Source organism: Martes martes, assembly GCF_963455335.1.
Source record: "Martes martes genome assembly, chromosome: 15".
Taxonomy (NCBI): domain Eukaryota; kingdom Metazoa; phylum Chordata; class Mammalia; order Carnivora; family Mustelidae; genus Martes; species Martes martes.
Genome location: NC_137903.1, coordinates 32,978,535 through 33,003,346, shown reverse-complemented (window position 1 = coordinate 33,003,346; position 24,812 = coordinate 32,978,535). Strand labels below are relative to the sequence as shown.

The 24,812-nt window shown below is 49.9% G+C and overlaps 1 protein-coding gene across 1 annotated transcript; it reads left to right on the top strand.

The window, feature by feature from the left end:
• Positions 1-1,673: 1,673 nt before the first annotated feature.
• On the top strand, positions 1,674-19,649 carry PIGR (polymeric immunoglobulin receptor). Its single transcript, XM_080824082.1, has 11 exons — positions 1,674-1,805; positions 8,805-8,900; positions 9,635-9,979; positions 11,379-12,032; positions 13,307-13,639; positions 14,207-14,530; positions 15,404-15,578; positions 15,957-16,078; positions 16,941-17,072; positions 17,203-17,261; positions 18,316-19,649. Exons 2-11 carry the CDS (start codon positions 8,858-8,860, stop codon positions 18,409-18,411), a joined length of 2,283 nt encoding a protein of 760 aa, XP_080680208.1. The 5' UTR covers positions 1,674-1,805; positions 8,805-8,857; the 3' UTR covers positions 18,412-19,649.
• The last annotated feature ends 5,163 nt before the right edge of the window (positions 19,650-24,812 follow it).

Genomic DNA, 24,812 nt, shown 5'->3' with positions numbered 1-24,812 from the left:
AATGGGTTCTGCTGCCCAGGATCTCCCAAAGGCGTCGGGAGGATGCAGGTGAGCCCGACTTAGCCTGCGTCCATAAGAAAGGCAACGAAAGGCTGAGAGATCACAAAAGTCCTACCTGAAGGAGCCCCGAAGTAGGGACAAGGAGAGCATAGAGTAGATCATACAGCCTCAGGATGGGCAGAGACAAGGGCCACTGACTGGCCACCGACCAGCAGAACAAATCACATCTCAGAAGACAAAGCTATTTGCTGCCCCAGGATGAAGCCAACATAGAACCACGACAAAGCAAGGTCAAAATAATAGGGCATTCCTTCTTACTGCCTCGACAGCAGTGTTGACATAAGCCATCCCCTTGTGCATGCCCCGTTCCCCCAGACTTAACATAAAACCAGAAGGGAGAAGAGAGACAAAAAGGAAAGTGAGTCCTGAATGAGACTGAGTTTTAAACCGGGAGCGAGGTGCAGGAGAGCTTGTTGAATGGCACCGAGGTTGCCCGGAAGTGACTAGGTAATTTTATTTTCTAATATTAGCCAAATTGCGCTTTTGGGGTCTGAAATTAAGTTCCATGCTAGAAAATGCAATTTCTTTTCCTGCCATGCAAACCAGTCGTTGCAGGTTGATACTCACTCCTGAGTGAGTGGTGAGCTAAAATAAGACTCAGGGCTCTGACCATCTTGCGTTTTCCAGGGCTCTATTTCTCCTTTCCTCCTTCCCCTTCTGGGCTTGGCCTGAAGGACGCTGTAAGGACAGCTTGGGTCAGTCCCGCACAGGTAGGTTGGGGCAGGATTCTGTGGGAGCGGGTGTGTGGTGAAGGGTGGGGGAACATACAAGTGTGTGCTGAGTAGGCTTCACTTGTGTGACATGGGACTGCTGAGATCATTTGGGGCACCTCTGGAAGTCCTAACCGGATCATGGCCGGGAGACCACCAATGACCTCCTGAGGAAGGGAAGGAGGTCCCCCACCCAGCTTGGCAGATAAGCACCGACTTTGCTATGGCGTAGAGCCCAGGTCCCAACATGGCTCTCAGGTCCGCCATTTTCAGGAGAGCCCGGAAGAAGCCCATCTTTAATCCCAGGAGGGAGTAAAATGGGAGAGCCACAGTTCCCCTAAGTTCCTGGAAGCCCTGGGGCTGGTGAAAGGGGGCTCTTCAGAAGATGTGTAAAGAGCGGACTTCATCCAGGCTAAGTTTCCTAGAAAGTAGGGGGTTCCCGAGTTCCTGAGTAGGTTCTCCTACTTTCCTAGAAAGTAGGGAGATGAGGCCAAGGACTGAGAGCCCTTCCTGCCACCTGTGTTCCATCAAATGCATATGAACCTTATACCATACCTGGACCAGGGTTTTATATCTAATAACTGGCTCTACCCACAACCTGTAGGTTTGGGATTACTATCCCTATCTGTCTGATGAAAAGAAATATAAAGAAGACTTGCCTAGGATCTTGTAGCTAGAAAAAGTCAGAGTAAGTTCTTCGTGCTTTACTCTGTCTCTCATCCTGCAGCTGAAATGATGGAGGGTTCCCTGGTAACAGTCTCCCCAAGGTCAAGGGGAGCAAATGGAACCAGTCAGAAAAACGGAAAGGAAAGGAAAGCAAGGGATCCGTGAGAGTCACGTGCCCCTGGCCGGCCGCCAGGCCATGGGAGAGTGTCCCTTTAAGAGCCCAGGTGTGGGTCAAGCATTGCACAGTTTCAGTTTTGGCAGCAACATCCAGTGTCCTGCTGGCAACTTTTGGAAAACCCCAGGCTGTGGACCAGCCAGCAGGCTGTGCCCCCGAATCTGAGTTGCTGGGAGAGAAGAAAGTGGCTTAAAGTAAGTGTGGCTGCTCTGGGTTCTACAACGGGATGCCGTCTGGGAAGGGCCTGGGATGGGGGCTCAGGCAACCTTCCACATTCACAGCTTGCAGATCGCGGGCTGAGGAGGACAGGGGCCGCAGCGTGGGCAGCTGAGCATGTGGCCGGGGAGCAGAGGTCCGTGGCCCAGAGATGAGCAAGGGTGCATGTGGGTGGGGGACTCTCCCCAACCTCTTTTCTGAGAAATATCAGCCAGGGAGAAGAAGGAATGTCTGCGGTCAGCATCTGCAGGTTTTCTCTAAGTTCATCACCTGAATTCCCAACTAACGCCTCCATAGTTTAACTGTGTGACCTTAGGCAAGTCACCTCATGGCTCTCTGAGCCTCCATTTCTTAATCTGTAAAATGGAGATCCAAATCATGCCTATCGCTCAGGTATGTGGGGTTCAAATGGGAAAATATGTGTGAAGTTGCTTTGTAACCTTCAGAGCAAAATAGCAATGGTTTGGTGTTTTTCAAATTGGTTCAGTTACTCAAGGACTTAACCAAGCATCAGACAGACCTGGATAAGATCATGCATAGCAGTCCTCCAGTCTTGGAAGCTTTCCAGCTCCAGCTTGCCGGGGAGGGCACCTGCAGCCCCCTTTTCTGGGTTTTGGAGAGGCTCTGGGATCCTTTCCTGTTTGAACCTTGTTTTGATACCGTTGATTCCTGCCGTACGGAGGCATGATATATATGGTCATATCACCCTGCCCTCGCTACGGTGGGGAAAGGTACGTCCTCCCGGGGTGAGTAGGCTGGGCAAAGCCCCCTCCCAGGCACAGACAGCATTCCGAGTCCCGATGCTCCCCTTGGCTCTGCAGCCAGGAGTCCCCTTTCCCTCCACGTTCTCGCCTTGCCCATCCCGACAGCACCCCCAGCCAGCCACGGGACCCTCGTCCATAAGCACAGTGGCTGCACCGGCTCCATTCTCAGGGCCCCCAGCGCCACTTGTGCAACTGTCCTAGGCCTGGGGCCAACCAAGCTGCTGGTGGTTTTGCACCAAAACCTGCACCATTGCTCTCCCCCTTCACTAGAGGAATTACAGGTTCTCGAACATCTGGAGAGGGGATGTGCCCGCTCATGGGTTAGGGTAGAAGGCAGCTATCTGCCCACCCAGAGCCAGCCCTGGAAGTCTTCATCCGTCCATCCTTCACCTCAGTCCTGGATGTGGGCATGTAGCCGAAAGAGCAATGAGCCAGGAGGCAGGAGAGCCATTAGCTCCGTAGTCGTTCCTGTCTCTCGGCGCCTCTAGACCTCGGTGGCTTTATTTTATCAATAGTGTGAAGACAGCAAATTCCATGTCGTGAATTCACTTACCCCCGGCTTTCAGAGCATGATCTCACTCCCGCCTGAACTAAATCTAGCAGGCGGGCATGGTAGGTACAGAATCCTGCCTGTCGGTGAGGAAGCTAGTCCTCCACGAGTAACTGCGAGTGGTATAAAGTCACCCAGCAAGTATGAACAAGGACAGTTTGGTACAGACATTTTGACAGGGTCATGAGGACCTTTTGACATCACCTATAAAACAAAATACCCAACTTTTTAAAAAGTGAAATTATCCATGCACGTGCTTGGCCGAGACCCTCCTCAGCTATGTCTTGCCCTCACTCTGGGTGGGCCAGGGCTCAGATCCCAAAGTCCCTGGCACCGACCATGTGGAAAAAGGCTTTGGAGGCAATGTGTCCAGTTACAGGAAACAAACCTAATGTGCCTTACACGTGGTAGGGGCTACATCAATAGCAGCTATTATTATTTTTCAGGAAGAAATTTCTCTGTTGGCACCTACCTCTGGGTTCAGGTATCTTTACAGGAACTACCTTTCCTGTGAATAGTGAAGAGGAGAGAATGGACTGACTTCTCTAAGAGTGGCTTTCCTGCTCCCTCCTCTCCTGACCGCTTCCTGTCAATTTCAAGACCCGCCTAGTACAGCTTAGCCTCTGTTCTTGGTCCAGAGCACCTGAACTTGAATCCCATGGCAGTCACTTACCAGCTTTGTAACCCCGGGCAGATTTCTTACTCCTCTGTGCCTCAGTTTTCTCATCAGTGAAATGGGTTTGCCCATTTTATTCTCCCTCCTAGGGTCGCTGCAAAGATTAAGTGAGATAAACACATGGAAAGCCCTTGAAAAAAACTCCGTATGTGCTAGCTAAAATTCTATCTCCCACTTCTAACCTACTCTCCTCCTTCAGACCATGCTGGTCCAATCTGAGTAGCTCACTCCCGGTCTTCAAGGGATGCCCAGTGGACAGACTTCTATTCTCCTCTCACTCTAGGACAGGAAAAACAGAGGACTACTGACTTTAGAGAGGAGATTGGAAAGGAACTAACATTTTTTAAGCTGACACCATACTAAGGACTTTACATATGTTGTTTTATTTAATCCTTAGAGCGATTCTCTCTACTACATGCAGTTGTCTCTAGTTTATAAGTGAGGACTTGAGGCTCGAAGAGTTTAAATATCCTGCCCCCGAATTACACAGCCCCCAAGTGAGAGAGCTGAAAACCAAGCGGTGGAGCCCATACTCTGTGCCACTCTCCAAGTGCTCAGCAACCATGAAAGTCAAGTGGACAGACCCGCACTGCCTTGCTTAAGAGTGATTGTAAGCTCCTACTTCGGAAGGGCACTTTATACTATTTGAAGTACTTCCATACGCATATCCCGTTATCCCCTCCCTATTCCCCCATCCCACAGAAGCATGTCTCTCTAGAAGACTCAGGGACTATGATGTTCATTTTATAGGTGAAGGAGTTGGGCCAGTGTATTTTGTCCAAGTGCTAGAGCTCTTCGGCTAGCCTGTGACACAGAAGGACTTGGGACCTCTGGGTTCTCTTCCATCCCCTAGGCTCCTCTTCATGCAACTGCCCCTTGCGTGTCCCAAACTAAGAAGGCATTTGGCAAAATGAAAGAAATCAGCCCTGACTTGGCCCTTCCCATAGAGAGGATAGAGATGGAACCCTTTCCAATCCCATTCAACTTCGCTGAGCAGCTGGTCCTCGCCAGATGTTCTCACACAAGCCTCTCTGGGTTGTAGAGACCGATCCCAGTTGGCCCCTGCCTTCCAGGAGAGAGCCATTTGGTTGAGTGGACGAGATAAGTATCTACACATTAAGGTACAATGGGGTGGAATCAATAAAAGGTTCTAAGTTTTTACAGAAAGGTCGTCTAGACCTCCATGAAGCTTATTCCCAGAGCTTCATGGAGCTGGTATTTTAAATGTTTAATTCTGCTTAAATTTTGCATTCATACAGGCCACTTTTGACAGGGGTGGGATTAGAAAGTCTTGAGTATTTCTAGGTCATACATTCTTCAGACCCCTTGTCTGTTCTCTCTCCACCTTCTTGTCCTCTAGAATTCTTATTCCCTTCCCCCAAATGTTGCCTTTACATGGAGACTGTCCCACACGTCAGGACTTACATAAACTACATAAACTCTCCTAAGCGCCTACTTGTCATTTCATGTCTGAGGCCCTTCCAAAGCACACAGTGATCATGCAGTTTCCGGGATCACTCTAGTATGCGCTCTGCTCCTGCACCCGAGGGAGACAGAAGGGATAGCCCCACATGGACTCAGGCGGTGCCTCTTCTAGAAGTAGGGGAAGGCGCTGCTCAGGTCAGGCCAAGGAAAGCCCCGTCCCCAGCCAGGCCAGCTGCTCCAAGCTTCTTGCTCCTCCAAGTTCACACTCACAGGAAGATGTCAGAAACTGCCAACGTGGCTTTGAGTCCCTGTCGTGCACACTCTCCCTCCTCTCTGAAGCCCCTGGGGCTGAGAGCCCTGACTGGCCCTGTGCGATGTACCAAACAGAGGAAGAGCTCCGAGAGCCTGAAGGTCAAATGGTGCGCCGGCAGCTGTGCTAGGACCTAGTCTGTCCGGGAGATCCCTCTCCCTCCGAATAAAGAAAATGAAACTATAGATTCGGTGGACAAAGGTTTGGATTCCAACCTAGTAGAGCTGAAGTTCAGTCACTCTAACCAAAGGGGAAATGGGTATATTAATTTTATAAGGTAAAAAACTCTATTCTCCAGTACAGTCGACAATCCTGCCCCAATCCACAATGTGTAGACATGTTATAAATGTGTCAGGGGTAGTAATTTGGTAACATGAGAGTGATTTAGAATACCCCAGCCTACCTGGGGAAAAGAACAAGTCCTGTTCTAAGGACAAGAAAAAGTGCCTTCGTGCTGGGTATCCCAGCCTATGTAGATTCCAAAAGGACAGGTCCCTCTGCTCATGTAAGGAATGATAATATGGTAGTGATTTAATTCTGCTGTGGGTCTTGGGGCCAAGAATCTCGCTAACCTTTTGATCTTTCATCTACAACATGAAGGTAATTTTATCTGTCTCTTGGGTTCCTGTGATGATGGATGGATTCATGTGAGAAAAGCAGTTAGCAAAGCATCTGCTGCCCTAGTAAGTGCCCAGTAAATAGTATGCTCTTTCCTTAAGCAAATTGCTTAAGCCAGCTCTAACCACCATGGCCTGGGGCCTCCCAGAGACCTGAATTTCCCAGGTTTGGGAAAAAAGTTTGGTTTGGAGAAGAAGGGATCTCTAATGATTGTCAAAGCCCAGGGTCATGTCAGCTGCTAGCAGAGAAACGGTGCTTCAAGTTTATCTTTGGACAAAGATTTCCTGCCCCCTAGAGTGGGGGTGCCCTTGCCTTCCCATCATCTCACCTGTGGTTAGACTGTGTGTTCCTCACCAAGGTCACTCTCTGCCAGGTTTGCCCTTCCAGCTGTGCACATCCGATGCTCTCATCCCTGCCCCGAGGCTGTGCAAAGGCTCATGGGTCCATGTGCATGTCGTCTCCCCAGGCGGAGAGTCACAGCCACGTAAGCATGTCACAAACGAGAGGAAGCCTGGGCCAAACGTTGGGACTTCCACTTGGGAAAAGCAGGCACCTGCCTCTCTGTGACCCAGAACAAGTCCCTTTTAGCAGTCCAGGGAGGTACCCATTCCTGGCATACAGAAATGTTAGAGAGCTCGCTTGTCTGAAGGTGAGAGTAGGAACCAGCACGGAGGGAAGCTCTGCTGGTTTGGCGCTTCAAAGCACGTGGCATTTTGTCACTGTACCCAAGGCCCGATTTACCCAAGGTAATTTCCCTGGGGCTCTGCACCCAGTCCATGCCAAGTCTTCCAGAAGAGAGAGACTTGCCAGCCTTCTGAGGCCTGGTCCCCCCTGAAAGTCTGTCTCATGGTAACCTGTAGTGACCACTCAGACGGTTCCTCAAGCCAGCATCCCCCGAATGCATCCAGTTTGGGGCTGACACTGGCATTTGGCTGAGAACCTCCCCCAGGAGTTAATCATTGGCCTGGCGTGAAAAGTCTGGGGCAATTAACTGGCATCAAGAGAACCTCAAGCTGCCATCTGGCACCATATCTGTCCCCTCCTTGCCGAACCCACTCCCCTTACTCTCCCAAAGAACTGGAGAAACAGAATACCTTTATCTGCACAAGGAAATAAAAAGGTTCCTTGCTGGGGAATTCCCTCCCGGAAAAGAAATAACCAAGATAAACAGCTCTATTGCCTTTGGCTCAAGCTAATGAAGGGAGTCTCTGGGGGCGGGAGCAGGGGCCAGGGTGGTAAGGGGAGCCTAGGACTTCACTCTCTGGGCTCCCAAGTGCTTAGGGCTCCCTTATCTTTATAGGTGCTCATTATCACCCTGGGCTTATTGACAAGGTTTTCTCCCTTAATGTTCTCATCCATCGTCAAATCCACTCCCAAGGTTAAAGCCTGCTGAAGTTCGTGGGAAAGTGGGGCTCCTCTGTCCACCTCTCTCCTCCTCTGGGCTGCAGTTTGGGATCCTAAGGATAGCGGTGGTAAGGTTGAGCCCTGGTACCCTCAAGCTGCACCCACCCCACCCCAGCCCAAAGCTACATCCACAGACATGGCAAGATTTACCCACACGGGACCCTGCAAGGGGCCTTATTTTGGATTCTCCAGCTTCCTCTGCCCTGAATGACAAGGCAAGATAATAAGCCACAATACTTACGCTTTAAACTCTGACCCCATAACCAAATCTCTGGGAAATCTTGGACCTATCACTCAGCATCTCAAGATCTTGATTTTCTTATCCATAAAACAGTTGTAATTATATCCATTCTGTCTTAGCTAAAGGGCAGTTATGAAGCTCCAGGAAGGCATGAATGACAATACTTTGATAAACAATGGAGGCTCTGCAACAGACAAGAATGAGCACAGGGCTAAGCCGGCTACTGTGTTTGAGGTGTGACCCAGTGCATCAGGAGAAGGCAAAGAGCTTGGACTGCGGAGTCAGACAAGTTTGGGTTCAAATCTTGCCCATCTCCCCCACCCCCATCCTGCCCACCCCCACAGTTAAGTCTTATACGACCTTGAGGAAAGCACTTAGTTTTAAGCTTCCGTTTCTTCCTACGTAAAATGTGGGAAGAACAACCACTTCCGAGGGTGATATTAAGTTTAAATGAGATAATACATGTACATTATTTAACACAGTGCCCGGAAGGAGCTAATGTAAGAGACCATCATTATGACATTTAAACTTTAATCCCTATCAGGCCTTCTCGAGGGGTCTCAGTTTGCTCATATGAACACACCATAAAGTATGCGAGGGCTGTAGGGAGGGCAACCGAAACAGAGAGACGGGACCACTGGTCGGTATAACCCATGATCCCGTGAGCGGTTCTGAGACCTTACAGAGCTAACCCTAGGACCATGCCACCCAGACGGGGACACAGGAAAAATGGCACCTGTGTCCTTACTCCAAAGGAACATGCAGTTTAGTTGAGAAGACAAATAGCTACTTGGAACTATTAAGGAATGAAAAGCTCCGTGGAATAATGGGACTTTGAAATATAATGGGAAAGGCGGAGCCATTCATTCTTTCAACAGGCTTTCTGTCCGTCACTGGAGCTACAAAATCAAATAGGTGTTACAGGAACTGTAAAGCCAACTGGCCTTGGAAAACACAAGAGCTTCATCCTTTCTGCTACTCTCTTTCAGCTTCCCACAAAGAAGTCGGCCTGGGTGGCACAGCCCCTTGAGAACCACAAGCCATGGGGCTCCTCTTCCTCGCCTGCCTGCTGGCTGTCTTCCCAGGTGCGTCTGTCAGGCCCCCGTCCACCCCTCCAGGACCCAGGGTGCCGGGAACACTGAAACCTGGCCTGTCCCCGGGGATGCCACTCTCAAAACTTGCACTGACTCAAGGAGGAGTCACACAGACGGTATTGAAAGGTCACGTCTGAAAAAAGACATGGTGACCAGTGTTGGGGATTGGGAACAGGAGTGGCAATTACTTGTTTCAAGGCCAAGAGTCTAGTTAGGATTCTTTACCAGGAAAAAAAATAAAAACCAGACCTAGACCTCAAATCAGACCTCTCAGGAGTTGCTATGGGGTTTGGGGGAAATGACTTTTCCTTCTGGCTCCCAATATTTTTATCTGGAAAAGAAAAGAAAAGAAAAGAATCTACCAAATGTTTTTAGAAATATAAGAAAATAATAGATAACAAATGCAATGGTGTTGCACCCCACAAAGTGGCTTTTTATTAATGGACAAGGATATGAAGTAAGTTTGCCGTTCCATTGTCCTTAAAATGGCGATCCTTAATGAGATAGTTAGAATGTAATAACGTTTAATCAGTCATTTTACCCAATTGCAGCAAGTCATGTAGAATTGTCCAGCAGCAGTTATCCTGCTGTCGTACATCGCAAATAATCGACAGAAAGCACATGTATCAGGGGAGAATTTCATCTCCTCAGGAAGGCTTTTGGGATCATTTGAGCAGGTTTTACCTGCCAGGGCCTCGGAAAACCTCTGCCTTTTGTCCCCACAGTGGTCTCCATGAAGAGTCCCATATTTGGTCCCCAGGAAGTGAGCCGTGTGGAAGGGGGCTCAGTATCTATCACGTGCTACTACCCAGACTCCTCCGTCAACCGGCATACCCGGAAGTACTGGTGCCGACAGGGGGCCCAGGGCCGCTGCACGACCCTCATCTCTTCAGAAGGTTACATCTCCAAGGACTATGAGGGCAGAGCCAACCTCACCAACTTCCCAGAGAGCAACACATTTGTGGTGAACATTGACCATCTCACTCTGGGCGACGCTGGGCGCTACAAGTGTGGTCTGGGCATTAACAGCCGAGGCCTGTCCTTTGATGTGAGCCTGGAGGTCCTCCAGGGTAAGAACCCAGGCTCTTTGGGCTCCTTGGAAAAGTGAGAGGGACTCATCTCAGTTGCTGTGGGAGGGCTGGAGGAAGCATTTCCTGAGAGGGAAGAGGTCCGGCATGGGGTGGGGAAGACTGTGAGTTCTCTTTCCAGAGGCAAGGACTTTTCATAATAGAATATGGAAATGAGACAGATGGCACACCCTTGGGGATGGTGAGTACAACTTTCTAAGTCTTCAGGGCCTATGACATTTGAGGGTTTTACTAAAGCGGTAGCTTAGAAGAGCATCAGGAGGACAAGTTCTCTTACTGTTTGTTCCAGGGCGGGGCAAGAGGTCTTTGAACTGAGGGAGACAGAAAAGGCAGGGAGAGGTTTCTAGGGATCCCTAAATTCCTGCCATTAGTGCACCCTTCAGATCAGGACCTTAAGGTCACCAGAAGGCTTCTTTCAAAATGCATTTTTGATCTGGGATCCATTAGTCCATCAACACCCTTAGCATAAATGAAATGATCAATTGTTGCCCAAAGACCAGAGCCTTGCAAGAGTGGGCCACTGAAGAAGGCTGTTCTAGTTAAGAGAAGAGAAAAATAGGAAAGATCTTTCTGACAAGGGTTCAACAACAAAGGGCATTTCAGATAATCAAGGGAAATTAAGAGAGAAAGAAGTCTTAAAGGGGGAAAATTGGAGGGGTTCTCAAAGATATGTCTCAAAGATATTGCCCTGGATGTGCCTCGGGGTTATCTGTGGACTGAATAAAGAGTTCATTCAGGTGGTCATGGAGAGCCATAAAATGGAAGAATTTTAAGAGCCGAGGAGAACTTGGAGTTGACCTTATACAGGATGTCTGAAAGAACACTGGAGATGATGGGTATACAGACTCTGATTAAACACTTGAAATGGCAGAAATTCACTACTTTACAAAGCAGATCCTTCCATATTTGGACTGTTGTAAGTTTTAGAAACTTCCATCACAGTGCACTGAAATCCATCACCCTATCCTTACATTCATTCTGTTTATTTTGACATACGTTACTTTGGGTTCCTACCACGTATAGTCATCGTGCTGGGCACTGCGGGGGGGAATCACACATGGGTAAAGTATGTCTTTGCTCTCAAGGCACTTACGGGCTATGGGGAACATAATTAACTCTAGGCAAGATCAGATGTAATAAGAGATAACAGATGTAAGTGTCAAGAGAGCACAGAGGAGGAAAAGATTAGCGCCGGCTTGGGGAGGGCTTCATGGAGGAGACAGCAGTAAGGCTGGTCCTTGGAAGACATTCTGGTAGTGTCCTTCTTGGAAGGAAGGCAGTGAAGGTGATAGGTATACCCAGACCCTCACTGGGAATACTGAACAGCCCTCTATTGCAAGAAAGTGAAATCACAATTGGCCACCTGCCCATTATCCTGCAGGTCCTGGGCTCCATAATGGCGTTGATGTCTACATTGCTGACTTGCGTGGAACAGCGACCATCAAATGCCCTTTCAAGCCTGAGAATTCTGAGAAGAGGAAGTCCGTGTGCAAGAAGACAGACCAGCTCTGTGTTCTAGTCGTTGACTCCTATGGCAATGTGAACTCCAACTATAAAGACAGAGCAGAGATCGATATTCCGGACACCAGCCAATTAAAGTTCAGTTTCATTATGAAGGGAGTCCGGCTCAGCGATGCTGGGATGTACGTCTGCCAGACTGGGGATGGCCCCAGTAGTGAGAAGAGTAATGCTTATCTCCAGGTGCTGAAGCCTGAGCCTGAACTGCTTTATGGAGATCTGAGGGGCTCCGTGACCTTTGACTGTGCCCCAGGCTCCAAGATGCCAGATACAGTCAGATTTCTGTGCCGAAAACGCAACGGGGAAGACTGTGACATGGTCATCAACACCCTGGGGCAGAAGGATCAGGCTTTTGAGGGCAGGATCCTGCTTATTCTCAAGGAGGAGGGCTCTTTCAGTGTGCATATCACCAACCTGAGGAAAGAAGATGCCGGGTACTACCTGTGTGGAACCCACTCTGACCGTCAGCCTCAAGAAGGCTACCCCACCCAGCCCTGGCAACTCTTTGTCAATGAAGGTGAGACCTGAAATGGGGAGGGGAAGAAGAGTGTCAGCCCAGCAGGTGGGCACCTGTCTCATGCCCTGGGAGTCTATCCATTATCCATCAGTCAGTCAATGTCGTCCTCTCCCCATCGAGCCCTGAACTACATGCTATGTAGGCAGCTGGACAGGAGTGCTAGAAAACACAGCCTCAGCCTTGTATTATCTACCAATTTTTCTCTGTCAAAGGCCTTCTGATGGCTGTCCCTGATTAACAAGAAGGAGAGCGAAGCTCCTCATTGAGGCAAGACCCGCAGAATGTCTGGGTCTCAGAGAGCCATGGTGAGGACCTAGCATGGAACCCCAGTGCCATGGCAAGGCTTACAAGGGCCACCTGTCCCTTCTCCCTAGTCTTTCAAGCAGGATAGCACCTCATCCCTTAATCTGTAATGGGAGGTTTATCTTGGGCTTTTCTTGGCCTTATCTTGGCCTCAGTGCTGTCCCAGGAAAACAATACCCCAGCCTCTGAGTTTCCCCCTCAACATCTCGTAAGGGTATTTGTGATTCCACCACCTGGCCTACATAGCTCTAGTTTGGCAGGCCAGCAAGGTGGTGAAATCATTAAATCCCTGCTCCCCTCACCGGGGAGCACCCTGCAGAGAGTTACCCTCATGAGAAACAGCAAACCAGTACTTGCAGTTCAATGTCACCTGTGACTTTTCCTTAAGGGGATCACATTCCCTGGGCAGTACTTTTATATCCAGCTTGGCCCTCACTACATTCCTCAGCATCTTCATATGATGTCCATCTTCCCACTGGACATCAGCTTTAGTTTTTGGAGAGCGGCCATCTTTTTTTTCCTGAGATGGCCCTCAGAGTCGTCAACTAGTAAACCTTCTGTGCTATGTAGTTTATATTTTAAAGCATACCATCCTAAATATATTTTCTTAATTTGGAGAAAAACCATCTGGCCATTTTAATGGGATGAGCTAATAAACAGACAAAAATTTGTATATAGTGAGATTTTATAAGAAGCCCAAGGAGAACTGAGAGTCGTTCCTTAAACTCCTTCCATTCTCTGCCAAGAATAAAGTGGGGAAAGGAAACAAAATGCCCAGACTAGTGGTGAAGGTCACTGGAGTCTGGCTGGACGTCTTCAGCTACAGGCTCTGTACATTAGGAAAGTCTTTCTCATTTTCTGAGGAGAGTGAGGTAAATGATCTAAACTTCACTCTCTGCCCTAGCTGAGACCATGGGGAAGAGCTACCCAGACCGTGTTGCTGATGTTCCATTCCATCTCTGTACTTCCAGAGACCGTAATGCCCCAGATTCCCTCTGTGGTGAAAGGTGTGGTTGGTGGCTCTGTGGCAGTGCTCTGCCCCTACAACCCCAAGGAAGCAGACAGCCTGAAGTACTGGTGTCGCTGGGAAGACACTCAAAATGGCCGCTGCCAGCCGCTGGTGGAGAGTGAGGGGCTGGTTAAGGAGCAGTACAAGGGCAGGCTCACACTGCACGAAGAGCCAGGCAATGGCACCTACACGGTCATACTCAACCAGCTCACCCCCGAGGATGCTGGCTTCTATTGGTGTTTGACCAATGGCGATAATCGCTGGAGGTACATGGTGGAGCTCAAGATTGTCGAAGGTAAGAGCTGAACCGGGACAAAAGGGAGGGGAGGCAGCCCCAGGACCCTTCAGTCAGCAGTGACATCCCCCTCAACCACTCTTCCTCTTATCTCATCCCATGCTGATGGGACAAACCTCAGGAGAGAGCCCAACGATCGAGACATCATGTTTCTGTAACTATATCAAGCACCCTTTCCTGCACATACTCCACACTCTCCAAACCACCACGTGTAGCACCTTTTAGTATCATTAACAGTGGCCTCTTTTACAGTATATATGCCATCAGCTGAAGTAGAGTGTGGCTCTTTGTATTGAGTCTAGAAGAGAAGATCAAGGAAAGCAAACTGAGGCCAATGGGTAAGACCCTATGTTTAATGATAGACTAGATTAATGCATGAGGGTCATCAATAGTAATTATTACATAGGCACATAATCACATTCTTTATGTGTTCAGTATAATGTATTTATTTATAATGCTCTCCGGAGAGGAAATGGGCCATGGACAAAGGTCCCCACCACAGTTACTTCCCTGTAGTCTCACCAGTGCCAACCTGCATGCCTATCTCTCCCTCCTGCCCTGCTCCAGGAGAACCAGGCCTCAAGGCAAACAAGAATGCCGTTGCTCGGGTGGGGGAGACCTTCAAGCTCCCCTGTCACTTCCCATGCAAATACTACTCCTTCGAGAAATACTGGTGCAAGTGGAATAAGAGAGGCTGCAAAACTCTGCCCAGCCAAGATGAAGGGCCCAGCCAGGCCTTTGTGAACTGTGACCAGAAGAGCCAGATCATTTCCATGACCCTGAACCCAGTCTCCAAGGCAGATGAAGGCTGGTACTGGTGCGGGGTGAAGGATGGGCCCCGATACGGAGAGACCATGGCTGTCTATTTGTCAGTCGAGGAAAGGGTAAAGGGTAAGTCTCTGAGGTCAAGGTCTATGTCCCCTGGGGTTACCAGAGAAGGTTCCTGCCTACCAGCTCGTCCATCAGAGGCGGCCCCCCAGTCTGGCTATAAGCGACTGGAGGCAGGGGGAGAGTAAGCCTCTGCTGAGTCTCATTTAGCCCTCTACAAGAAGCATCTGAAAAAAGCATACAAACCGAAAAAAAAAGTAGGTTTGCCATATAACCACAGGTTCAAGACAAGTCCTATAGTTGCCCCTTCAGGCTATTTTGAAGCCCTTACTGTAAGAGAGATCGTCTATATCGTGAAATTTCAAAGTCACTATCACATGGGATACATTCTGCCAAAGCCTGCTCTCGGAAGAGGCCAGATATCGTCATGTATAAGATATAACAAAAAAAAATTAAGGCTAATTCTTCGAGCATGTTTGCATTTTAAGGCTCTTTTTTAAACTGTCACATGAAATGTTTTGTCCCTAGTGAGGGTATTATAAGAATCCTAGAAATCCTACCATACCTGGGTCCCACTGGTCTCATTCACTAAGGGGAGCCATTGCCAAGCTACCACCAGGGGGCAGCACAATCGCACCCAGCAGACCTGGGGCAGAGTTTCAAAAAGCTGAGAAAAATGTCAGTCTCCAAACGATCGGCCAGCCCCTATGCAGAGCTGGAGCTATGCCCTGGAGCCTTGGAGATGGAAATGAGTTTGGTATGAATGGGACAGAGATCATCTATTTCTACTGTTATTCTGGACTCGACTCTAATAGCCTTGAGATCTCACCCTGACCCCGTGATTGCTACTGAAGTCCCACTCCTGGCATTCCCTGACACCAAGGAGGGAAAACAGAGAAAGAACAAACAATCCAGCCCCTGCCTGTCTTTCTCCAGGGTCCCAAGACATCAGCCAAATTGATTCGGCGTCCGGTGAAGAAGTGGTAGAGTCGAGTGTCAGGGAGGTTGAGAGCAAAGTCATTCAGAATCCCAGGCTTTTTGTGGATGACAAAACAGTGAAGGATGTCGGAGACCCTGTAGATGGGAGCAAAGTGTCCGCAGATGCCAGCAGGTGAGGGAGAATATCCCAGAGGATGAGGACCTGATCTTGGGCTGTGGGGAGCACAGAGGAGGGCCTGTCCTCCTCTCGCTGGTGGGGCAGCCCTCTCTGCCTTGGCTTGTGCTCAGGAGGGGCCCGTGGTACTCTTTGCCCTTCTCCTGAGGCCGGGGGTGTGGGGGGGGTGTCCACCATTTAGTTCAATTTCCCAGACCTGGGATGCAGAGAAGGTTCAGTCCTTGCCTTTGCCATGTCTGGGAAGTCTCCCTAGAAGAATGGAGCTAAAGGGCTGTACCAAGAGGAGGGAAAGAAAGGGCTGGGGGGACCCAAACTGCTGGGATGTCCTGGGACCCCAGGCTTCCCTTCCGGTGACTAACTCAGCCCTTCCTCCAGCTCTGCAGGACAAAGCGGGAGCTCCACAGTGCTTGTCTCCACCCTGGTGCCCCTGGGCCTGGTGCTGGCAGTGGGGGGCGTGGTTGTGGCGGTGCTCAGGGCACGGCATAGGAAGAACGTTGGTGAGTGCCCGAGAGGCCCTTGCCCCCCATCTCCAGTCCTGATCCCTTGGACCTCAGTGGGGGGGCTTAGCTGCCCTTAGTGTGGGGCTGCCACTGTCTCTTCTCTTTCACAGGCTCTGAGAAAGGGTTCTGGGAAAGCAGGGTGGGGAAAGATAAACTCATACCCAAAACTCACATTGAGTGCCGCTGTCCCAGGAAGGCCACCTGTCATGGCTCAGGGTCCAAGTTCAGAGGCGGGACCTCCAGGACGAGGAGCTCAGGATGCAGGGGGAGCTACACTTCCGGCCGACTTTGAGAACTGGCTGGCTGTGTGACTTCGGGTGTCCCCATTTCATGCCTCCATTTCCTCAGGGTTCAAGGCGGGGATAATAATACATGCCTCACAGGGCTGATGTGAGGGCAGAACGAGGCACTGTGCCTTGAAAGGTCAGGGGCTCTTGGGGCGCCTGGGAGGCTCAGTCGGTTGAGCCTCTGCCTCTTGGTTTTGGTTCAGGTCATGATCTCAGGGTAGTGAGAAGGAGCCCCGCATTGGACTCCGCTCTCAGTGGGGGATCTGCTTCTTTCCCACTCTCTCCCTCTCCCTGTGTCCCTTCTCCTGCTCCCTCTCGCTCTCACACACACAAATAAATAATCTTAAAAAAAAAAAAAAAAGAAGGGTCAGGGGTTATTGAGTCTTGATTCTCCTTGAGAAGGGACGGGGAAGGAGCCTCTGATCATTTCGATTCTGCTCCGGGTCAGAGTCAGAGATGAGCAACGTGCCACACTGTCCTCTCCGGCTATCCTGTGGGGCTCCCGCAGAGGCAGCGTGTCCTGCTCACATATGTCCTCTGTCCCTACATCAACTCCTCTTTCTCCTGGACAGACCGGGTTTCAATTAGAAGCTATAGGACAGACATCAGCATGTCCGACTTTGAGAACTCCAAGGATTTTGGTGCCAATGACAACATGGGAGCCTCGCCAGTCACTCAGGAGACAACGCTCGGAGGAAAAGATGGTACGTCCCTCACTCAAAGGGAATGCCCGAGCCCCTGGGGGAGCGAGAATGAGACCCGACCCTGCCTCTGGGGTGGGAATATAAGGCCAGTAAAGGCTAAGACATCCCCCCTCCCCCGCTCCTCACACAGAGTGCGGCACCGCCACCAAGAACACCGCGGAGACCGAAGAACCCAAGAAGGCAAAACGGGTGAGAACGAGGAGGGAGAGGGAGGCCTCACTTTTGTGACAAGGAAGTGCAGCACAGGGGGACGGCAGTTAGAGCTCAGGAGAAGCTACCTCAGTGTTGGGGCTGATGTCAGAAGAGGGAAGGCAATGAAAATAGTTTTCAGGAGAACTTCCTGAGGGCAAGGCCTGCCTTCCTGGCTGTGCTGTTGATGTGACTGAGGCAGAGGCCGGAGGTAAGCGGACGGGCTGTGAACATGCCAGAGGCAGGGAGAGCGAGGGATGAGAAGGAAGGACAAAGGAACCGCAGACACAGGGTGGGGAAGGTCAAATGTCAAATGCCGGTGATTAGGTGGATCCCCTTCCTGGGCTGTGGAACCTGTGGGCTCCAGGCCACCCAGCCTCCCTTGAGAGTTTGCTCAGGACCAGCCTTCCACTTGGGTCTGAAAGACATCTGCCGGCCACGGGCACTTCGGTAGTCACCAGAAGCCCTCCCCCACCCCAGTCAAGTGCCATGTTGCTTACAACCCTACCAGAGGTGATTCCTGGCTCTGGGTCACGTATTTCCCTCCTCCCATCCCCTGGGCCTCCTAGTCCAGGGTTCTAATGCTTGCTATCCTATCTACTCTCCCTGGCAGCAGAGACCCCAAATCTGGAACAAGTAGGGGAGGAGGCTCATCCTGGAGACAGCCTTGCCCTCTAGCCCTGTGTTGTTGCTGAGCTCCATCTCTGAGCAGGCAGTGAAAGAAAAACGTGAACCACTGTGGCTGACATCAGTCTAGACCACCTTGCCCATGGACTGTGTGGGCAGAGCTTCCGGGGACAGGCCCAAGCAACAGAGGTGGTTCCACTCCACGTGTCGGAAGGAGGTAGTGAGACAGAGGGAGGTATTTTTAGAAACTGCAACTTTCCGCTTCTCAAAATTAGTCCTTGGTGAGCCTGAGGAGCTAGAATAAGAGCAGCAGGTAACACAGGCTTGGGTTGCTTAGGCCAAGATTATGAAGCGCCTACACTCCCTCCGACCCCCACCCGCTGAGCCAGTGCCCCAAACACTGACTCCTGTCCTCTTGCCCCCTTAGTCCTCCAAGGAGGAAGCTGACATGGCCTACACCGCCTTCTTGCTCCAGACCAACAACATGGCTGCCAAAGTCCAGGAGGGCCCTGAGAAAGTCTAGGCACCAGTGGCTCTCTCCGCTCCCACCACTCATGACAATCGCCTTCAAAATCATGTTGATCCTCAGGGGACCTTGGCTCCAGCGGGCTTCGATGCGTGCACTCACATCCCACTTTCCCTTCCTCAGAGGGTTTGCTGGTCCCTCCTCAGTGGTATCCAAGCCTGGCCTAACTGTTCCTGGTGGGGTGGAGGGACCAAGAGGGGTCCCCTCTGCAGCTTATTTTAATGAAGGAACCCAAGATGGCGAAGGAGAATTAAGATCTCAGAGGCACCTGTCAGAAAGAAGAGAGATCCTGTGGGTGGGAAGATCATTTCAAAAAGGCAGCTTTCCCACATCCTTCTCGTGGTATTCTCCGTGGTATCCGCCGTGGTATTTGCCATGGAATTCTCCTCTCCCCGTCACCCTTCCTTCTCTTCATCTCCCCTCCCTTCCATCTTCTCTTCTTTCCTTCATTGAAAATACATATTTGGATACTTACTAGAATCCAGGCTCTTCTAGATGCTGGGACAGAGAGGCCACAGACCCAGCCAGTAGCCTTTTTGTAAACATCCCTAAATTCTTGGAAGCTGCAGCTCCTCTCAGTATAGTGACCCTCACCGAGGCCTGAAATCCCCACCAGGGACACTCCCCTCCACCCACAGTAGGAGAAATCATAAACTGCCTGGAGTCCTGGGGCCTGAGGGATCAGGTTACATGGGCATACATACAAGGACTCGTAAACACACCTGCTAACCATTTCACAGGAGAGAAAACTGAGATCCCGAGAGGTGATGAGGTTTGCTCAAGGGGACCACATAGCATAAACTAGTATCAAAACCAGGGGTGGCATCTCCTGTCCTCTTGACCAGGCCTCTCTCTACAAGAGCCCCTGCACTCCTGATGGAGGCAGAGTTCTAGAATAAAGAGGAGGTAGAGGAGGAGAAAAACATAATGGAGACTGGTCTTTCATAAACCCCACCTCAGGGAAGAGGACTCTTTCCCTTTCTGTCACTCAGATGGACCCAAAGGGAAAAACGAGTGGTCAAACACTTGTACGTCACTTATGTGAAGAATTCCCAACCAAAGGAAAGTTAAGAAGGTGTCTGATGATGCCAGGGAGGGGCTGATCTCCCAAGAGCTAAGGTTTAAGGTCTTTTTCCCTCTGAGCTCTGTACTTCAACCAGCACCTACCAGCTGACACTCGCTTACAAATCAAAAATACGACTTTATTAATAATTAAAGACCGTGATTGCCACCAAGGAGGCTCAGGCTGCATTTGTCCCCATACCTTCTATTTCCCAGACAGCCTTTTTGCTTTGGTCCCACTCTCAGGCACTCCAGCCTGTGGGCCCAAGCCAAAGTTCCCTCTCCCTCCAAGGCTGGGTTGAGAGCGGGGGTGGGAGACTGCCTACAAGTGGGACCAAGATGATCTGCAGAAGAAGAATAGTTTGGGCTCTACACCAATGGTCAAGATCCCAAAGCTCTGTGTTATAGAATGTAATCAGGACATTTGAATGGAACAAACTGAAAGCAAGTATAACCGTACTTCTCTTTGGCATTGAAAAAAAAATCTTGGGTAAGCATCCATGGAACACTTGACCTTGAATCTCATACCTTTCTGGGATATCGTCCCAGATGGAGAGGCTATTAATAAAAAATCAAGTAACCAAATGAGTAAACTCCCTCCACAGAAATATCAACCAGAAGCCAGGTAATTGATAGCTTAGCTTTTAGAGTAGTTAACCCAGAGTGTCTTGGGGTACAGCAATTAGATAAAGGACCCCTTTGTCTTCCAAGGCCATTCCTAGGTTCTGGCACTAAACCTTGTCATGTCCTATCAGCCCCCAGTCCATGCTGGACTCATCCCCAGGGCCTCTGTGTATGAGAGCTCTCTCTAGGAGAAAGCTCTTCCCAGGCTTCCATCCTGCCTGATGTGGGGCAGAACCTTTGCTTCCACACGGACCTTGAACATACTGTTTCTGATACTTCATGCTTCTAAGCCTGCCCTTGACAGGACTCAGACTTCAGTCCTCCTTGGTCTCCTCTCCTGCTTTACCAGCTGCAGTGCCCAGGCTTTATTGCCAGACCATGACCTAGGTCAGAGCATGGGGCTCCACCCCGGCCTGGAGAGGTGGTCGTCAGGAATGTTTATTTCTCTGTTCTCTATAATGGAGTGGCACATCTAGCTTCTTCTGGCATGATGGCCCATCATTCCAGAAGAACCAAAACTACAAAGTCCATCAGAACCAATCGATCTTTTCCCCCTGGAAGGGGCTCCCTGACCTCCAGTGCATCATCCTAGGGCAGAAGGACTAAGAGACAGCTTCCATATTAATGCCAATAACCCACAAGCCTATCCTGACCTCAGACAGCCTATCCTGGTCCCTAGGATCAAAGGCCAAGAAATGCCACTGAAGCCACAGACAACCTTACATTATTTTTAACTGATAGTATAAATAGGTGGTAGCAGATAGAAAAATGAACTCCCCAAAGTCCACTTTAAATCTTTCCATGAATAAGGAAGCTGGTCTGTAGCCAAAACGGGATATCTAATTAAGTTAAAAACTCACCAGTTTGGTGGAGTATATTAATTTCCCAGGGCCACTGTAACAAAGTACCATAAACCGGGTGGCTTAAAATAACGATAATTTAGTCTCTCATCATTCTAGAGGTTTGAAGTCTGAAATCAAGATGTCCACAGGGTTGGTTCCTTCGGGAGGCTGTGAGGGGACATCTGTGAAGGGGCTTGTGCCTTTCTCCTCGCTGCCAGGGGCTGCCAGGCACCTCCAGCAGTGCTCAGGGATCCTTGGCGACAGCTGCAAGGCTCCAACCTCTGCCCGTCCTCCCTTGACTTTCTCCCACTGTGTCTCTCTGTGTCTTCACAAGGCCTTCCTACAAGGACACTTGTCATTGGGTTTAGGGCCCACATTGATCCAGTGTGGCCTCATCTTAATGAATTGCATCAACAAAGTGCCCATTTCTAAGTAAGGTCATACTCCGAGGTTCCAGGTGGACATAAATTTTGGAAGGACATTATTCAGCCCAGGACTGGGGAGTAACCATCAACTGTGGGGTTAATGATAAACCAAATGCAACGATCAGTGTCCAGCGATCACTCAGAGAACTATTTAAATATTTCTGATGACAAAAGAATCTTCCTCAAGTCCTTGAATTACCTTGATTTTTTTTCTTTAAAAAAATCTATTACATAATAATGATTACATATTACTGAGGTCCAATAGTGCCTGCGAATTTGCTTATAGCAGTTGATTTTAATGTGTGAAGATATATTTATATATCTCATTTGTCCAAGACTTTCCCAAGAGTCAGGACAGAACATGTCTCCCAAGAACAGTAGACAGCAGAGAGAAGCTGACTGGCATAAGGTCTTGAAACTGGTCCCCAAGGCAGGGAAACAAGGACTGTCCCCTGACCCCACAAGCTTCTCTGAAATGATGAACTCTACCAAGGAGTCTATACAATAAAAATAATAAGAGATCACCTCTGAAAGACCACATATCTAAGTAGACGGGGGACACACCATGAGAGGAGATGGTGAGACCATTGGCCCCCAGCTGGCCGGGGAGCTGAAACAGGGAAGGAAGGGGGAAGGGGAAGGAAGATGGTCCTGTAAGACTCCAGGAGTTTCTCAAGCTTGGTAAGCCCCTCCTAAGGCTGATAAGGAAATGGGCAGCCAATGCACGCTCACTAGAGTCAACGTCTTTGACTAAATGTATGGAGGTGATTACTCTAAATTTCAGATTTTTGCTCTTAAGTCACATTAAAATTCATGCAAAATTCTACGTATGCAGGTTCTAACCTTAGAATACTACCAGAAGTATAGCCATATTCAGCTAAGAAGTCTTACCATTTCTTGTAGCAGAAAGCCATGAGTAGGCTTATAGTAAAGGTTAACTCTCCCAAAGCCCCATTCCTGTGGACTGGCTCACTCTGGTCCAGGTTGTTGGAAGGTGGAAACTACAGGATGCCTGAGCCAGGTACCTCTACCTGAGTGGGATCCCCACTGAGTCCAGCAGGTGGGGGGATTTTCAGGGTCTGTCTTTGGGGAGAGCAGTGTTGGGTCATGGTGAGGACCACCTAGGATCTCAGCTCTTGGTCTGGAAAGGCCCAGGAGATGGCTCTTCAGAGACTGGCGACATGGGAGGTCAAAGTGGGATGATGCTATGACAGAGCCCAACCCATAAGGACAACTTCCACCTCAGTGACAAGGGCTGATTGCCATGACACTTACACTGTACTTCAGGCATCGTGCTAAACCCTCTGTAATGCTCTCCTCAGGCAATCCTCACAGCAACCTGATGAGAATTCTCTTTCTTACCCCATCTATAACATAGGGAGGGTAATAAAACCCAAGTTTTTAGGAGGACTAAGTGAATTTTCCTGAAGACTTAGAACACTTCCCAGTGTACCTGGTGTTATTTATTCTATCCACCTGCCTGTTATGAGACTTGCCATTTTTTCCCTGGGCTTCATCCCTCTGGTCAAGCACTGGCCCCAGAGGATGGTAAGCCCTCAGGTCCCCGCATGTCAGTGGGCTTCAGCTTCTTATCCCTTCCCCTGGGAGTGGGAACTCCAGGACACTGCAGCTGCCTGAGAGGCAGAAAGGAGAGAGAAAATACAGTTGGAGAAAACAAGAGAGGGAGAAGAGAATGAAGACAGTAAACTTCTTCCACTTTGAGTTTAGCTAGGGTTCGGCCTTCCCCTGGGGACCCAGTCCTCGAGACCCTGGTGCAACATCTGGAGGTAGAGACGGACAGCCCAGGTTTGGGAGTTTTGATTCCTCAGACTCCCAACATTCCCTTCCTGCCTGGCAGTCATGAGACCCCTAATTCTTGCTCTTAACCCCAGTGTGATATCTCTAAGGGTTTTATCTGGGCCACACATCTCCAGACAATGCCAAGCAGGAGACCGCCATAGTGCATCCAACCTGCATCTTTATATACACATGTTCACACACGTAGCCTGTTCACACACACACACCATACACTCTGCACACATTTGCACACTCACAGACATATGCCACACGTTCACACATCACATCACACACATTCACACATGTAGTCTGTTCACACACACATACCACACACTCCCACACACTCCCCCACACACACACCACAATTCACACATCACATCACACATGTTCACACATGCAACCTGTTAACACCCACCTTCCACACACCCACACACCCTGCACACATTCACACACTCACAACCACATACCACACATTCACACATCACACATGTTCACACACACAGCATGTTCACATCCACACATCACTCTCAGACACCCCACACATATTTGCACACTCACAACCACACACCACATATGCCACACACACAACACATACATTCACATACTTACAACCATATGCTACACATTCACACATCACACACATTTACACACTCAGTCACGCATCTCATAATCACACCTCACATGCCACACACACATTTTTACGCCACACATCATATACTCACACACTAACCTGTCACACATGACACGTTCCCATGCCATTCCTCCCACTGTCCCACATGGTGTGTACATCACACACACATCACAGTCATAGAGCACACACACACACACATCACAGTCATAGAGCACTCATCGCTCACATACCACACACCCACATCTACACACTCACGACCACACGGCACACACTCACACACTACACATTCACACACACACACACACACACACACACAAACCCTCTTAGGCCCACTGTCACGCACATGTCACATTCTCTCTCTCCAAGTTTGTCCCAGGCCTTGAGCCCAGTGAACGGCAGAGCCCGGGAGTGGGACAGCTGTGGGGAACTGGGAAGAGCCCTCTCAGTAGGGTAGGGTGGAGGCCAACCAGAACCAAGACCTCTGGTGGTCACTCACTGACCAGAGTCCTCAGGCCTGTCCTCTGCCACCTTGGCCCAGTTCGTGGTTGGAGGAAATCAGAACAACAGTAGCTCTGTGCTGGTGGAAACCCATGTAGGGGCGGGGAGGGCAGGCTGCCCACCCACACACCCATTTCCTCTGCACCTGCTCTGGGCCTCCCATGCGACTTCTACTGAGGATGTTGTCTTTTTGTGTTTTGGAGAGCATGTGACAAATCGGGGGTGTGGGGCCAGGGAAGAGCAGTGTGCACAGGACCACTGAGAAGCCTTCCCAGAAAAGAGGTGGGAAGCCTCAGTCCTCCATGGGCTCTAGAAGCTGCAGCACCTGGAGGTGGGGATGCTGGGAAGCCACCTAAAATGTCACCACCAGGAATGAAGCCCTGGGGATACCCTTTTAAGGATCAGCCCCATGCATCTCCACAACAAAAGGTTCTTCAACCACCTCTATGACCACAGCTCCTGCTGGGCCTCATGAAAGCCCTATGATGTACACAGGGCAGGGACCATCCCTATTTATCA